The sequence below is a fragment of the Schistocerca piceifrons genome, chromosome 8 (genome assembly GCF_021461385.2).
Source record: "Schistocerca piceifrons isolate TAMUIC-IGC-003096 chromosome 8, iqSchPice1.1, whole genome shotgun sequence".
Taxonomy (NCBI): Eukaryota; Metazoa; Arthropoda; class Insecta; order Orthoptera; family Acrididae; genus Schistocerca; species Schistocerca piceifrons.
This window is the reverse complement of record NC_060145.1, coordinates 424,705,695-424,722,627: the sequence shown is the minus strand read 5'-3', so window position 1 is coordinate 424,722,627 and position 16,933 is coordinate 424,705,695. Positions and strand designations below refer to the sequence as shown.

Sequence of the window (16,933 nt, the reverse complement as noted above, 5' to 3'; positions counted from 1 at the left end):
GTATGGACAGAAAAAAAGGAAAAGGATAGAAAGACAGTGCAGTACACAAACTTTCGAGTACAAAATCAGATAACATTTTAGGCACGTAACGAAACAGACATAATATGCAATCAATTATAACTTAACTGCTAAGTTTTTCAGGACAGCTACAAGTTAATCTGAACATGTTTTATTGACTGGTTTCACTTTTTAATTTGAAAAGGCATCATAAGAAACTCTGGAATTTACAGTTTATATTGGGTGTGGCTTGTCACTGCCCTGAAAAACTGAATTTCAACAATTGCTGTTTCCCCTGTATGCAATACCTGCTCTTGCTTAACTACATGGAACCAGGTGGCCCAAACATGAAAACAAAGTTTATTGCGTACTTTCCATTCAGTAAAAATTGTTTATTTTTATTGATTTAGTGGAATTTACCAAATCTGCAGCAATAGAATTGCTATTGCATCAAAACATTATTATGTGTAACAACTGTGACTTTGCGACTATTACAAAAGACAGCATCTTCTTACTGACTTTTCCCTCTTATCATAGCACTATCACACTACATATCAGCAGTAATTAGAGTGGAACTTGCAAGTAGAACACTCCCACACAAATTGTTAGGAGGGGGGAGCACAGCAGCACAAGCTGGGCTTGGACGAGGGAAGTACAATGACACAGATGGCAGTAGTGTTGGAGGAGAGAGCCTGGCGACAATGGGCGAGGAGGGGGAGGGTGAGAAGCGCTTAAGTCTGGTTGACTGGATGTGGAATGCAGTACCAGTCCTCCCAAATGAGAGTTCAGTATCTGAACTACTTTACCACATCATTTAGTTCTACAAGTTCAATTCAAATTATTAATGAGCATCAGTTTGTTAATTTCAATGTTCATTTCACTTAGATCTGAACCTCTACTAGTGCGATGGAGCCAACACGGTATGTTAGTGAAAACTCTACATGAATCCTACAGTTACAACATCCATCTGTCTTAATATTTCCGGGTTGCATATGCCCTATTGGGATGTCTGTGGCCAGAATCATGACCTGACTTCAACACAAGATGTGACTTATCTAGTATCCTAGCTGTACCCATCCATAAAACAAAAATATCTGCAAACTCTTTCTCCAGTGCTGCTCTCTGCCTTTGGAGCAAAGCTCCCTGCACTGTGAGCCCAATTCAATGTCCAGTTGTATTTAAGAAAAAGTTGAGACACTTGCTTTTGTCAATCTCATAACATTTTCCTAAAGAATTAACATGTATTTTTATCAAACAACAAAGGAATGCTCATATCTTTTTCACCAGTCAAACTTCTTTGTCTTTTCATTTTTCAATCAGTTACAAATCTATTCCTGCTGTTCCCCACTCCCCTCTCCATTACTTGTTTTCATCGTGTTTCCCTTTCTGTCCTGTTCCTTCTCTGAAATCCAGTTCTACTAATATTCACAGTTTAAAACTACTTGGCTCTAACTCATTTTGACTGCTTTTCACACACAAATACTAGTATAAACTTATAAATACAGAGGCTTCTGTGGCTGGTGCAGGAAACAGTGAGGCCTGTTAACACCTGTGCAGCAGAACATGAGTGCTACATTCAATTGTGACAGCACAACAATTGACACTAGCAAGACACCAACGCAATTGTGGGCAGTCTGTTAAGTTTCAGGAAGCGTGAGTATTTGCAAGCTACCCATGGACATTCACAGGAAAAATGAGAGAGGCAATTAAACTCTGAAGCAGCCTGGCGTCAATATAGAATATGCCAAAAGTTTCCTACATCCGGGTTGTTGGCAATCCCAGCATAACGGACCAAGTGTTATCGCAGGGCAGCAGCCTTACCAAACACTGCAACAGTTAGTTAAACAACTAACAGTACGAAAACATGGCACCCATAAGCTTGCTGCATATTTGTAGTGGGCTACCAATTACCAGAAAGCTATGTAGGCCATGAATGGTATGCCTTTTATTCTCTTGCACACTTCTAAATCCTAACACTGACCAATCATATTTTAGGACCAATAATATCTAAGAAATCCGACATTAGTGGTCTTACAGCAATGTTAAAAATGCACTGTACTGAAGCACTGACTCTTGTTAAATTAGTGAATGTCTTGAGGAAAGCTACTGCATCATGACCGGTAAGTCCTATTTTAGCATTTTATGAGATGAGATTGCAGTACACCAACAAGGATTTTAAAGAAATATAAGCCATGTTTTTTCCCTACTGTTTCTGTTACTCTTCCCATTACAGGGTGACTCAGCTAAGCTGAGCTACCAGCAACAATGTTGCTTATTCAAATGTAACTAGGGCCTATAGTGGTATATGTTGTATCTCTAAGAGATGAATTCCATGGCATTTCATATTTCAAAATTCAATTAGTAGTCTCTCAGAATTGCAATGTTTAGAACTTAGGATTTATGTTACTGAATATGAAATCAACTGCCTGTCTTATATGAAAGATCGTGGTTTTGCCGTCAGATAAGGAGGAAACAGGATATTGCACCACTGCAGTACTGTTATGCACTGAGATGACAAAAGTCATGGGATAGCAATGTGCACATACACAGAGATGGCAGTAGTACCACAAACATAATGTATAAAAAAAGCAGTGCACTGGCAGAGCTATCATTTGTACTCAGGTGATTCTTGTGAAAAGGTTTCTGGCATGATTATGGCCACAGGACTGGAATTAACAGGTTTTGAATGCAGAACGGTCGTTGGAGCTAGACACATGGGACATTCCACGTAGGAAATCATTATGGAATACAGTATTCAAGATCCACAGTGTCGGGTGTGTGCCAAAAATACCAAATTTGAGGCATTACCTCTCACTACAGTCAATGTATGAAATAACTGCAGAAATCAATGTGGGGCCTATGACGAATGTATCTGTTAGGACAGTGCGGCGACTTTGGCATTAATGGGCTATGGCAGCAACTATTGACTCGAGTATGTTTGCTAACAGCAGGACATGAGCCTCTCGTGACCTTTACGGTTGGACCTTAGACCGGAAGCCCATGGCCTCGTCAGATGAGTCCTAATTTAATTTGGTGAGAGCTGATGGTACGGTTCAAGTGTAGTGCAGACCCTGTGAAGCCACGGACGCATGTTGTCAACAAGGCACTGTGCAATCTGGTGTGGTCTCGATACTGGTGTGGGCTGAATATACCGGGTGATCAAAAATTTGAAAACTTAATAAACCATGGAATAATGTAGATAGAGAGGTAAAAATTGACACACATGCTTGGAATCATGTGGGTTTTATTAGAACAAAAAAAGTATTGCTAGACGCATGAAAGATCTCTTGCGCGCTTCGTTTGGTGATGATCGTGTGCTCAGCTGCCACTTTCGTCATTCTTGGCCTCCCAGGTCCCCAGACCTCAGTCCGTGCGATTATTGGCTTTGGGGTTACCTGAAGTCGCAAGTGTATCATGATCGACAGATATCTCTAGGGATGCTGAAAGACAACATCCGACACCAATGCTTCACCATAGCTCCGGACATGCTTTACAGTGCTGTTCACAACATTATTCCTCGACTACAGCTATTGTTGAGGAATGATGGTGGACATATTGAGCATTTCCTGTAAAGAACATCATCTTTGCTTTGTCTTACTTTGTTATGCTAATTATTGCTATTCTGATCAGATGAAGCGCCATCTGTCGGACATTTTTTGAACGTTTGTATTTTTTTGGTTCTCATAAAACTCCATGTCATTCCAAGCATGTGTGTCAATTTGTACCTCTCTATCTACATTATTCCGTGATTTATTCAGTTTTCAAATTTATACTGACTTTTTGATCACCCGGTACATGGAATGAACTGGATCCTCTGGTCCAACAGCACCAATGACTGACAGGAAATGGTTATGTTCAGCTACTTGGAGACCATTTCCAGCCATTTATGGATTTCATGTTTGCAAACAACAATGGTATTTTATGGATGAAAATGCACTATATCATTGGGCCACAACTGTTTGTAACTGGTTTGAAGAACAGTGTGGACAATTCAAGTGAATGATTTGGTCACCCAGATCATCTGGCCATGCCAATGAAGATTTGTAGGACATAATCAAGAGGTCAGTTCGTGCTCAGCATCCTGCACTGCCAAAACTTTCACAATTATGGATGGTTATAGAGGCAGCGTGGCTTAATATTTCTGAAGAGGACTTCCAACGACTTGTTGAGTCCATACCACATTAAGTTGCTGCTCTATGCTGCATAAAAGGAGCTCCGACATGATATTGGAAGGTACCCATGAGTTTTGTTATCTCACTGTAAAAGAAACAAGGATTTGAGGTATTTCTACAAAAGAAAGCAATGTGTTTCATGTTCGAAACAGATAAATCCTATGTTATAAGTACTGTAATCCTTCCGAAACAAATAACCGGATTTTGAAGAGTGAAGCGCTGTTGAGATCGTCACTTTCAGACCTACAATGCTAGCACCAGAAATTATAATAGCTCCTTTTGAAACAGTTACTTTTATACCGATAACACTATAATGTAGCTACTACAGAAGGATACTGCACGTCATTTGGTGAGGACTTTCTCACAATCCGTCTGGATGGAAACAAATATGATGTCTTAAACAACTTAGATGAATAATGAAGTATAACTGTTTGTAAATCTTGGACACCATTTCATATGTAAGACCCAACATATAATGTGAAATATGAAGAATGACCGGTAAGATGTATGAGAGCCAGATGGCCCTAATATTGACAGGATAAAAAATAATTCGTTTGCACGTTAAGAATCTTCTCGATCTTATCACGTCGCTCATATTACCTTGAAAATAATTTTTTGCATATTACAGCAGTTACTGACTGTTTCTGTCGACGTGAGTCTGACAACTCAGCACAGAATACTGCGGCCTAATACCCCAGAAGAAAACCGAGAGTGTAGGCGTGTGGTGCGTTCGTCGCTCCCTGGAGCGGTTCGGACCGTTAGCTGGCGGTCTGGCGAGTCCTACGCTGGAGCGATGAGCCGTTACACGGACTCGGGATGTGCCTACGTCACAGAGTGCGGTGTGCCTAACACCTGCCTTCTGCAGCTCTGTTTCATATACCGCTTATTCCAGTTTCATCGTCAACGCTTCTAACTGATTTATCAATCGTGCCATACAAATTTCATGATACTACACTTAACATTTCTCTCTTTGGCCGAGTGATCCACCAGGTTATTTGTATCTTGCTGTCAGCGTTTCATTTCCAGGTCGTACCTGTGTGCTAGAATAGCAGTGCTCTGCGATCTTTCCCTAACTACGGAACCGACTTGACTGGTTTTAAAAGTGAGTAATTTCCCTATTACGGCCAGTGTTTCCCAACTCTCTTTGCAGAGAAAGTTAATAGAAGCGCTGTTAAGTGGGAGCGGAAACGGCTGATGAAAATACCTACGTTCTGCTCTGACTGAGTAGAAGAGCTCAGTTTTAAATAATTCCGTGAAGCGGTTTGCAACTAGCGAGATCGGGGCTCAGCTGACAGCGTCCTCGTGGTTTGTGGCAGTCTTGTTTCCTCTAGCGGCGGAAGTGGTGTTTTTGCAGTATATTTCAAAAATTGGGAGGGGAAGTGGATCCTTTGCCATTAACCGAGTTATTTCTTACACTGGGAGATTCCAAAGTTTGTTCCCGAACGTGGGCATGGATTTCGGATTGAACGTTTCGTTGTCCTAGGAGAGTGTTATCTGTAAGTGGGAATGCACGTACTGGGTAGACAGAGCACTTGCATATCAGATGTCGAAGCCAGCAGCCAGCTGGACGGTATTATTTTAAAGAGCGAGGCGGACTCGATGATGTTAAGTAGAAGACAATAAGTTGCACTCTTTTTCGTGGATATTTGAGAGTATGTTTTTGTGTGATTCTTTCCGTATTGACTTTGAACTGTTTTTTGTTGTTATTGTCGGCTGGAGTTGCCTCCAGCCAGTTGGAGGAGATGCATTGAACTGTTGGCGGTGAACATTCTCCAATCCAGTTGTCGGATCTCGGAGTGACAGCGCCCAGTTGACTAAAATAATCTTAATATACATCTTTGGTTCCAAACAAACCAGTCCCTGAGGCGTAAATGTCGTCAACTATCTTGAAGAAATGGGCAGAAGACGCACATGTCAACTTTCTTCAGAGTAACTACCATGACTTAGGGAATTTCAGAGATGAACTTAATATAAAACTGGCTCATGAGGATAAATGGGCAAGTATCAGAATGAGGACTGAAATTTATCAGGTTGCGCATGTGGCTGATTAGTCAAATAACGGCTTCTTAATTATTATTTCCTGCCTGGAATGTTGTTATTCAACGTATTACTCTGATTTTACTTTACATAAGTTCTAGTTGTATGACCTTTCATGAATGACGCCCATGTCCACCTGAATAAAAATAAGACTGATACGATTAAAAAAGCCCAATGCTAATCGCCGTTGTTTTAGTATAATGGGACTGGGCCTATATACGGAAAACGAGATGACCAATGACTAACACGACACGAGAGTACTGTCCGTTTCGTTTGTAAGTTAACAATGGGCGTTCCTAATGTATTAGTTAGATGGTTACAAATGTGAAACTTACAAGTAACGGTGAGCTGATATACTTCTTCAATCAACAGATGGGACTGAGTGGGAACAAGGCCTAAGTGTTGGCATAAAGATTTAATTAATCAGATATTTTGGATTTTCACAGAAATTTTAATTTCGCAGTCAAATCACAGACGCCATTCTGTAGCATCTATATTAATGTTTTTTATTCCTAAACAAAAAAATGTATACACTGATAGGAAGAGAAAGTGTTTGCCGAACGCTACCAGACTGATAATCCAGTATTTCCACGCCTGTGAGGTTACAAAAGTCATGGAATACCTCCTAACATCGCGTTGGATCTTCTTTTGCCCGGCGTCGTGCAGCAACTCGACGTGGCATGAACTCAACGTGGCATGAAGTCAACGAATCGTTGGAAGTCCGCTGCAGAAATACTGAGCCGCGCTGCCTTTGTAGCCGTTCGCGATTGCTAAAGTGCTGACGGTGCGGATTTTGTGCACGAACTGATCTCGCGATTATATCACATAAATGTTCTATGGGACTCATGTCGGACGATCTGGGTGGCCAAAGCATTCGCTCAAATTGTCCAGAATGTTCTTCAAACCTATCGCGAATAATTGTGGTCCAGTGACATGGTGTATTGTCATCCATAAAATGAATGGCTGCAAATGATCGCCAAGCAGCCGAATATTACTATTTCCAGCCAATGAGCGTATCAGCTGGACTAGAGGACCTAATCCATTCCAAGTAAACACAGCCGACGCCATTATGGAGCCACCACCAGCTTGCACAGTGTCTTGTTGACAGCTAGGGTTCATGTCTTCGTGGAATCTGCGCCACACTCAAAACCTACCATCAGATCGGACCCATTGAAATTGGGACTCATCTGATCAGACCATGGTTTTCCAGTCGTCTAGGGTCCAACCGATATGATCACGAGCGCAGGAGAGGCGCTACAGACAGCCGAGTAGGTCGTTTGCTGCCATAGCCCATTAACGCCAAAGTCGCTGCGCTATCCCAACGGATAGTTGGTCGTATGTCACACATTAATTTCTGCGAGTATTTCACGCAGTGTTGCTTGTCTGTTAGCACCGACAACTCTAGGCAAACGCCACTGCTCTCAGTCATTGAAGGCCATCGGCCACTGCGTTGTCTGTGGTTAGAGATCATGCCTCAGATTTGGTATTCTTGACACTGTGGGTCTCGGAATACAGAATTCCCTCACCATTTCTGAGAAGGAATGTCTCATGCGTCTAGCACCAACTACCAGTACGCACTCAAAGTCTGTTAACGTCTGTCGGGCGACCACCATCACGTCGGAAACCTTTTCACATGAATCACCTGAGTACAAATGATAGCTCCGCTAATGCACTGCCTTTTCATACCTTGTGTACGCAATACTACTGCCCTCTGTATATGTGCATATCCCATGACTTTTGTTAACTCACTGTTAGCTGATTAAAATTGCATCCTTATGCGAGCCCATTTTCAGTACATGAAAAAGGCTATTGTTACGGATGAAAAATGGTGTTAATACATGACGGCTGTTATTGACACTTCAGATGGAAAACGTAACACAGCATATCCAGAGGACGTGCACGGGCAGCTTAACGCCTTATTTCGGACTCTGAGAACAATCGAATCCTTGGTTTGAGGGACACGGGGACAGCAAACCGACAGATTGCTAAACGAGTAGTGACGAGATGCACTTAGATGAGCAGTGTGGTAAGAAGAGTTTCACAAGGAAGACACCACAAGAAGAAGATAACATCGTCCGACTGACTCTGGCGAAGATACGAGAGGCAACAGAAGAAATCGGGGCCCCTGTTACTGGCAGAAACCACCAACTGTCGTGAACGGATCACTGCAAGCTGGGCTGTGATGACCAGTTGCAATCTGTCGTTACCGCAAACACTACACCACACACAATACAGACTGCCATGGTTTAGAGTTGAGATGTCCAACCAGCAGTCCGTGAGTCTCATGCGGCCAAAACCAAGTATTGGGACCAGTGGCGGCTCGTTAGTATACATTCCGGGTGTTCACAAATTTTTCGATTCAAATAAATTTGAGAATGTGAAATTTATTGCATCTGCTGTATAAGAGTTACGTGTATCAACAAGTTTATACAACTACAGCCACTGCCAATAATAATAAAAACAGTAATAATAATGTGCATAACTTACATGGCCAAAGAAAAAATTGTTCTCTTAAATTTTTGTTGTTTTGTACATAATTAAGCACAGGTTAGGGCAATAATGAAATAATTTGTAATCTTTCGCTCTCTGTTTCGCATTTTTGTAAAAGTGAGAGTTTTCTTGCTTTTCTATTTTTTCAGATAAATGTATTTCCTACAAATGTATTAGTTCGCCGGCCCCTGTGGCCGAGCGGCTCTAGGCGCTTTAGTCAGGAACCGCGCTGCTGCTACGGTCGCAGGTTCGCATTCTGCCTCGGGCATGGATGTGTGTGATGTCCTTAGATTAGTTAGGTTTAAGTAGTTCTAAGCCTAGGGGACTGATGACCTCAGATGTTAAGTCCCATAGTCCTTAGAGCCATTTGAATCATTTTTGTATTAGTTCACGAATTTATGCACCCGCACAACAGCATGTGCTAACTATACATTTCCTTGTTAAATGTTCGCTTGTAGTCACGCTTATTTGATTTTATCACTCTCTTAATCAAAAATCTGTTATCAGAGACCCTAGTTCCTTTGCGGCTAACTTTTCCTGGTAATTTACTTTTCTGTTCCCGGAATGAGATTTTCACTGTGCTGCGGAGCGTACGCTAAATATGAAACTTCCTGGCAGATTAAAGCTGTGTGGCGGCGAACCGCGACTCGAACTCAGGACCTTTGCCTTTTGCGGGCAAGTGCTCTACCGAGTGAGCTACCCAAGCACGGATCACAACCCGTCCTCTTTTTTGCTAACAATTAAAATAAATTCAACATAGTTCATGTTTACACTGTTCACAAAAGCCGATTCCCGCACAGTAAACAACAAATTCCAAACACAAACTGCCGTTGTGGAAACGATTAAACGCAAATAGTAACGTCTACCAACATGGTCACTTGACTAGAATACAAAGAGGCGCTGAGATCCATAGAGGCCTAAAGCACACCGCCATCGATTCCACATTTACGTGAATATCAGACAAACCAGCGAGACAGCTTTTCGCGAATTTTCATATATAAAATGTGGGCCTACAGCACAGATAAACCTGACTCACCATAAGATCGACAGATCTCAGAAGATGGTCACGAGAGCAGGCAATATCGCGCTGTTAGCAGACATACTCGAGTCAATAGTTGCTGCCATATCCCATTAACGCCAAAATCGCCGCACCGTCCTAACGGATACGCTCGTCACACGTCCCACATTGATTTCTGCGATATTTCACACATTGTATGTGGTGGGAGGTAATGCCTGAAATTTGGTATTCTCGGCACACAACCGGCACTGTGGATCTTGGAATACTGTATTCCAAGCCGGCCAGAGTGGCCGTGCGGTTCTAGGCGCTACAGTCTGGAGCCGAGCGACCGCTACGGTCGCAGTTTCGAATCCTGCCTCGGGCATGGATGTGTGTGATGTCCTTAGGTTAGTTAGGTTTAATTAGTTCTAAGTTCTAGGCGACTGATGACCTCAGAAGTTAAGTCGCATAGTGCTCAGAGCCAGCCACTGTATTCCATAACGATTCCGTAAATGGAACGTCCAATGTGTCTAGCTCCAACTACATTCTACATTCAAAGTCTGTTAGTGGCCACAATGATGCCAGAAACCTTTTTATGTAAATCACCTGAATGCTAATAATAGCTCCGCCAAAGCACCGGTCCTTTATACCTAATGTTCGTGATACTACTGCCGTCTCTATACATGTTTATCGCTATCCCATTACTTTTGTCACTGCAGTGTTTAACAGCACCGCGATGGTGCAATACCCTGTTTCTTCCTTATTTGACTGCAAAACCACAATCTTCCACGTAAGACAGGCAACTGATTTCATGTTGAAAAACGTAAGCGCCAAGTTCTAAACATTATAATTTCTGAGAGACTACGTACCGAATTTTTAAGTGCCAAATCCCATGGAATTCATCTCTTAGATAGACAATACTAGCAACAGATACTACTTAGTTCCATTTGAATAAGCGACACTGTTGCCGTTTGCCATCCAACTAAAAGAAAAATTTGATCACGCACGCATCTTTATTGGTGTTTTACCAATCGTACCTGACCAGAGACAAATACCCCTTCCACACAGTCATCCATTACGTATGTCCTCTTTCTTGGAAGCACTTAACGTTTGTGAACATTTACTCTCAAGAGTAAGGCACACAACGAGTAAAAATAGAATCATAATCTCAGAATAACACCTTGAGAACACTCAGAGTAACAGCCACTTTGGTCGAATCTAAAACTGATACTTCAGTTTCCAAATTCAAATGCCTCATTAACTCTATGATTTGTAATTAGTTATATATAAAATTATTAACGAAAGCTCATATATAAAATGGCGAAATTAATTCCATATTTTTTTTAGAATAATGAATCATATATTAATAAATTCTAAATTACTTAAATGTGTTAAATATACACACCTATGAGCGTCCTTGCCACCCCCTTTCCCGCTAGTGGTTATGTTAGTGTGAAGTACGAGTATATTATGTGTGGCCCAAAAATACTCATCTTCTTCTAATATGACTCAGGTAAGCTGAAAGGTGTAACACCCCTGTTTCAGAGCTAGAATCATCTGGGGTGCTAAGTGGGCTCTGTGATGTTGAGCGATGAGTCACTCTTATATCTGAGGCGGTTGGGACGAGCACAAAGCGGATAGAGGAGTTGGTGGAAAGGCTAATGTAAGGCCTCACACTAAAAATTTTGGTAAATATCGGACTGATGCCGTTTGTGTATTTGCACCAGTTTGTGTATAAATTGTGTATCACTTAGGCTTCTGGAAAAGTTATGGAGCATTCAGTCTACTGAATAACTCGACGATGAAGGAAAACGCCAGTGGTCTTTCTTTTTCCCTCTTCTCTCGAAGGAGCCACCCAGCATTCGTCTCTAATCGTTTTGGGAGTGCCGGATTAGCCACGTAATAAAAGTTAGTAAATGTTACGGGGCCCCGTGCATTATGGAGCCCCGCGCCTAGGTAATAAAAAAAAAAAAAATAAAAATAAAAAAAAAAAAAAAAAAAAAACACACCTAACAACTTAGATATTGATGATATTCTGTCTACTGTCCAACGGAAAAATGGTGGCGACCAAATTTACGATGAGTAATAACAAATGTAGGCCACTTCTAAAAGTCAGCACTGGAGACACCATACATTTTGTGTCTTTAAGTTGATAACACTGCAAAATTTACAGAGGATTCCCTAACGTTTTCCAACCTAGCCGTAATAACACGATCAGTTAGAATATGCTTCTCATTTACCAATAAGAAACTAAATATCGGATATCCTGTTTATTTATCGTTCACACCTAGAGTACTTACTTTTGTTACAGTACTTTTGAAACGAGACGTCTAGAGTAAACGTTGCTTTCTTGTCGGAGGACTATTGTATAACGCGCTGTAGTTTCGCGGCTCCTGCGTTTCTTTTGTGTCGGCGTTTCTTTGCCGGCCGCGGTGGACTAACAGGACAACAGAAGAATATATTAAACGAGTGAAATATAATTATTTTTATCTAGTGATTGCGAAATTTGCCGATAGAAAAACGGGAAGCACTGAAGAACAAGGTAAGCGTATTTGAATTGTTTATATATGCAACCAAGTTATAAAAAAAAGGCCAAGGAGGTTCTATGAGCAAAGTACATAACACTGTAGGTATCAATATCGGTATTTGATCTGATCATATGTCATCGTTATAATTAATTTACTTACGAATACATAAATATTTATTTGCCCCTGAGAAAACAGGAGTGGGATTGTATTCCTGATAACACCCATAAAATGGTGCACGAATGGATGCCAGTTTTCACACCGTGCTTCCATCCACCCTGCTGGACCCTCGTTTGTGAAAATGTAATTAAAATAATTAGCCGTGAGACACCATTAAAAATAACTATAACAGCTATAACGCTGTAGGCTTGGAAACTAATGGCCTGTGTTCAGTACTTTCAGAAGGCTAATTTCTTTTTAAATCGTTATCAAAAAGACTGTGGTCTTCATTTGTTAAATTTGGTTTCAGTTAAAATTCTTTTCTTAAATTCCATTTCTGATTCTTGAATGCCTCCTGCCAATCACTGTATTAACTTCATTATTTTGCAAAAATTTAATGAAGTGGATTTTTTTTATAAAAATGTAATTGCAGTAAGATAGCGTTTACATTAAGTTGGTGCATAAATTCATAGCGTTTTTGTTTTGCATATTGGTATTCCGGTTGCTACGATTTTGTGTGCAATGGGGAATGTTCAAAAATTGGATGTGTGGGTACCGCATGCTGAAAGTCAAAATCACAAACAATCGGCGGATGGCCGTACGTACATCTCTGCTCGTTCGTCATTAGTAAGCTCGTGAAGAACACTGGCTATTCCTATCCTGTATCTCCAATGGTGACGAAAAATGGCGTCTTTATGTTGACATAAGGAAAAGAAAGGAACGTTTGAGCCCAAACAAAGCAGCAACTCCCCGTACAAAGACCAACACGCATGCACGAAAGATAATGTTATGCAACTGGTGGAACAGTGGCGGTGTGGTGTCCTACTAATTGCTTCCCCGATGTGTAACCGTCATTGTTGGCATTTATTTTGTCAACAACAGATTTTTTTGCAGACGCAATCCAAGAAAAACAAGCAAGAAGACTGCTTGAAGCGACGATAATCAACCAAGAAGATGCACATATCGTTTTGGGACCAAAGTAAAGAGTTGTTTTATTTTATATACTAAGCTTTCAGACCCAAAGCAAATCGAGGGGCTGTTCCTAGCATTTACCATGGGGCCCGCTCTGGTGTAATCTGGCAATGGGTTTAGGTAAAACGCGGAAAATGTAAAGTCGCATGGGATGGCGGTTTCTCCGCTGCTGCCTGCGGCTACTTACCCGCTCGCATGGAGACGTTGCTGGCTGCCTCATGCGCCTGCAACAGTGCCCTCCTCGTCACCTGCGGGTCCAGTGGGCCGAAGGCGGCGCGTCCAGACCGCGAAGAGCCGCGGAAGGCGCGCGTCACCGCAGAGCTGCCAACACAGAACCGTCGCGGGCTCACTCTCACCAGTATTCACCCATCCAAATCAGTGGCTCCCAGCCCGGGGATAATTGCCCCCTGAGGAGGGATAGAAACTAAACGATTCGATCTCTTTCAAAACTAAATTATTTCCAAAATATCATTATTACCATAATCACAATTTTGTAAGACTAATACTATTTATATAAGTTATCGACAATTACTTTTTTTCAGTTGGCAGCATTAATCCGTGGGAGGTTAGAGGTTCCTTCACATAGTCCACCCTCTACGCACGTATGTTGAGCTCTGTCTCGTATATCGCTGACGGTAAAAAGTGAGACATACATGTAACAAATGCTAAATATTTCACAACAATGCCTTCTCCAAGTTGTAGATAGTACCTGCAGTCGTCCATAAATTGCTTCATTACTCGCTTTGAAACAGATAAATGAATTAATGGACAGCACAACGCAGCAGTAACCACGTAATTGCGTACACAGTGTTATTATTATTATTGTTGTTATTATTAGACTGGTTAGACACAAAGCCTTAACAGTCTGAAGTCGTACAATTTGCGCCAGTTCAAAGCCAGTTCAGCAATAAAGTGATTCACAAACAGTAAGCATAGTGCACACATCTGACCCTGTTTGATTTTAAATGGGGATGCAGTGTGTCGGTCAAGCAAATGCCGCAATGGAGAGAAGTAATGTAGGGGAAGTATGTTGCGCGCACACACACGCGCGCGCGCACACACACACACACACACACACACACACACACACACACACACACACACACACACACACACACTGAATATCATTCATCTTTCACAAAGAAACGTGTTTCAAGAAAAGTCATTGTACAGTTTAGTTAGGTGCTGAAGTTGATCATAATCTGGTGGAAGGGGAGGGAGGGAATACTAGCTAATGTCTGATTGCACTCAGGGGTAACAGTCTAAGAAAGGTTGGGGACCACTCATCTAAATGTTAACAAAAGCGCATGGGGCAGCAGATTGCATGTAACGGGCGGTAGCCACCGAGGCAGAACAGAGCTACTTTCAAAATATCCATACTGTTCACGACCATTGCTCACCGGGAGATCGATCGCCACATGGTGAAGTATCGTGACATGACACGAGAAGAAAGTACGAGAGTCGTTCAATAAGAGATGCACACTTTTTTTTCTGAAAGCAGGTTGATTTTATTCAGGTTTCGAATACAGCATATTATTCCCCAATCTTTTGACTGCAAAATCCTAGTTTTCAACTTTATCTCCGTCAATGCGTACACGGACGGCCTGTATGGCCACATGGTACCACTTTAATGGTCGACGTCGGAGACGATGTCTTGCTGTGTCAATAACCTCCCCATTACCCACGTACTGCTTCCCGCAGAGTACATCCTTCATTGGGCCAAACAGATAGAAATCGAAAGGTGCGAGATCCGGGCTGTAGGGTGAATGAGGAAGAACAGTCCAAAAAAGTTTTGTGAGCTCCTCTCTGGTGCGTAGACTCGTGTGAGGCTTTGCGTTGTAATCATCTGCACTCTCCTGGCGCCCAGCATGCTGAAGTCGTTTCTCCAATTTCCTGAGGGTAGCACAATACACTTCACAACTAATCAATGCACCATGTGGGAGTACATCAAACAGAATCACCCCTTCTGAGTACTAGGAAACTGTCACCATGACAGGCTGAGGGTGCGGCTTTGAACACTTTCTTCAGAGGAAGTGTGGCATGAAGCCACTCTACAGATTGCCGTTTTGTTTCAGGTTCGAAGTGGTGAACCCATGTTTCATAGCTTGTGACGATCAGCGTCGCAACACGCAATCAATTCCGTCGCTCTATATCGTCTTCTGTTAGGCGGTGAGAAACCCGGCGGGCACATACCTTTGAGTACCCAAACTGTTGTACAAGTATGTCAGCACTACCAACAGACACGTCTTGTTGGGCAGCGAGGTGTTTGTGATCCGTCGATCACCTCGAACGAGAGTGTTCGCACGTTCCAACGTTGCAGCAGTCACAGGTCTGTGCGACCGGCCACCACGCAGGAGATCGGACAGGTTTGCAAGACCTTATTGCCGTGATGACAGACGCCTCGCCCAACAGCTCGTCGTGCTTTTATTCTCTGCCAGGTCTCTGTAGACATTTTGGCAGCTGTGAGTAAGATGTAGGTGTTTCATCTGTTAGTGTGGGTAGGTACGCTTTTTTAATGCTTTTGGCATTTGTTTCCACTAGTGCTTCCCTTTGGTGGGTATGGACATTGCATATTTTACTACGACGTATTTTGCGAACCTGTTCCACATCTCATGGTGTTACTATTGGGGTAGATTCTAGCGAAGTTACGCTGTGTGAGCCACATAAGATGTTAAAACCGGCTGGCGAATTTGATAATTTATACAAATGTAGAAATCACTTCTTAGTGTTGGTTGATTGATTGGTCCAACTTATCCCGATCCTTTTTTCGCACCCGGGCGCAATTCACCTCCTCCTCTTCCCTCCCACACTGTGCCCCTACCCCCTGTTACCGCGAGGTAGTTTTATGGAGTGCTCAGAGCCCGTCCTGGTGTTGGTTTGGCTTGGTTTTAGTCCAACAGCGGTATTTCTTCTGTGGTTAGCGTTATAGTTCTTATGATCATATAGGTCCAAGTGTCATGGAACTAGTATTTTGGTACATTCCAGAAATATACCTTTTTGGCTTATGCCGTTATTTGGGTTAGCTTTTGTTTTATTACAACATGACATTTTAACTGCGATGTCATCCTTCCACCCACCTCTTCAATATCAGTAGTTTTGTCATTGGCTATAGTATATGGTGTTATAATATGGATCTTTGATGTCCGAAAGAACTATATATGGTTCACCGGCCATTTGACCATCTTCTGTGCGGATGCACAAACAGTGCCCGAACTCTTACGGAAATCGGCAGTAAAGCCGCAAGTAATGAGTATGGTGGGCAGGGGCACTATGAATATAGTGCGGGACAATAAGTTTTGCGAATATGGGTCTGACGGGAGGCGTGCCAGAGATAAGTCCCTGCAGTCGCACTATCCTGTTACCTCGGTGGCTCAGATGGACCAACTGGCACGGTAGCTCAGCGTATTCGGTCAGAGGGTTAGCTGCCCCCCGTAATAAAAAACTGAGTTAATCGATCAACTACGACCTTAAAACGGATGTCTTACGACGTCCGCCCCGAGCAGATGCAACGAACAAAAGCGAACAAAATAAGATTAAAAAAAAAAAAAGATGGAAAGAGCGTCTGCCATGTAAGCAGGAGAACC

At 42.3% G+C, this 16,933-nt stretch overlaps 1 protein-coding gene across 1 annotated transcript in view; it reads right to left on the bottom strand.

The window, feature by feature from the left end:
- Window positions 1-16,933, bottom strand: part of LOC124712027 — a 166,888-nt gene that overhangs the window by 14,666 nt on the left and 135,289 nt on the right. The window contains exon 3 of the mRNA XM_047242319.1: window positions 13,537-13,670. Within this exon, the coding sequence (XP_047098275.1) occupies window positions 13,537-13,670 (134 nt within the window). The remainder of the gene's footprint in view (window positions 1-13,536; window positions 13,671-16,933) is intronic.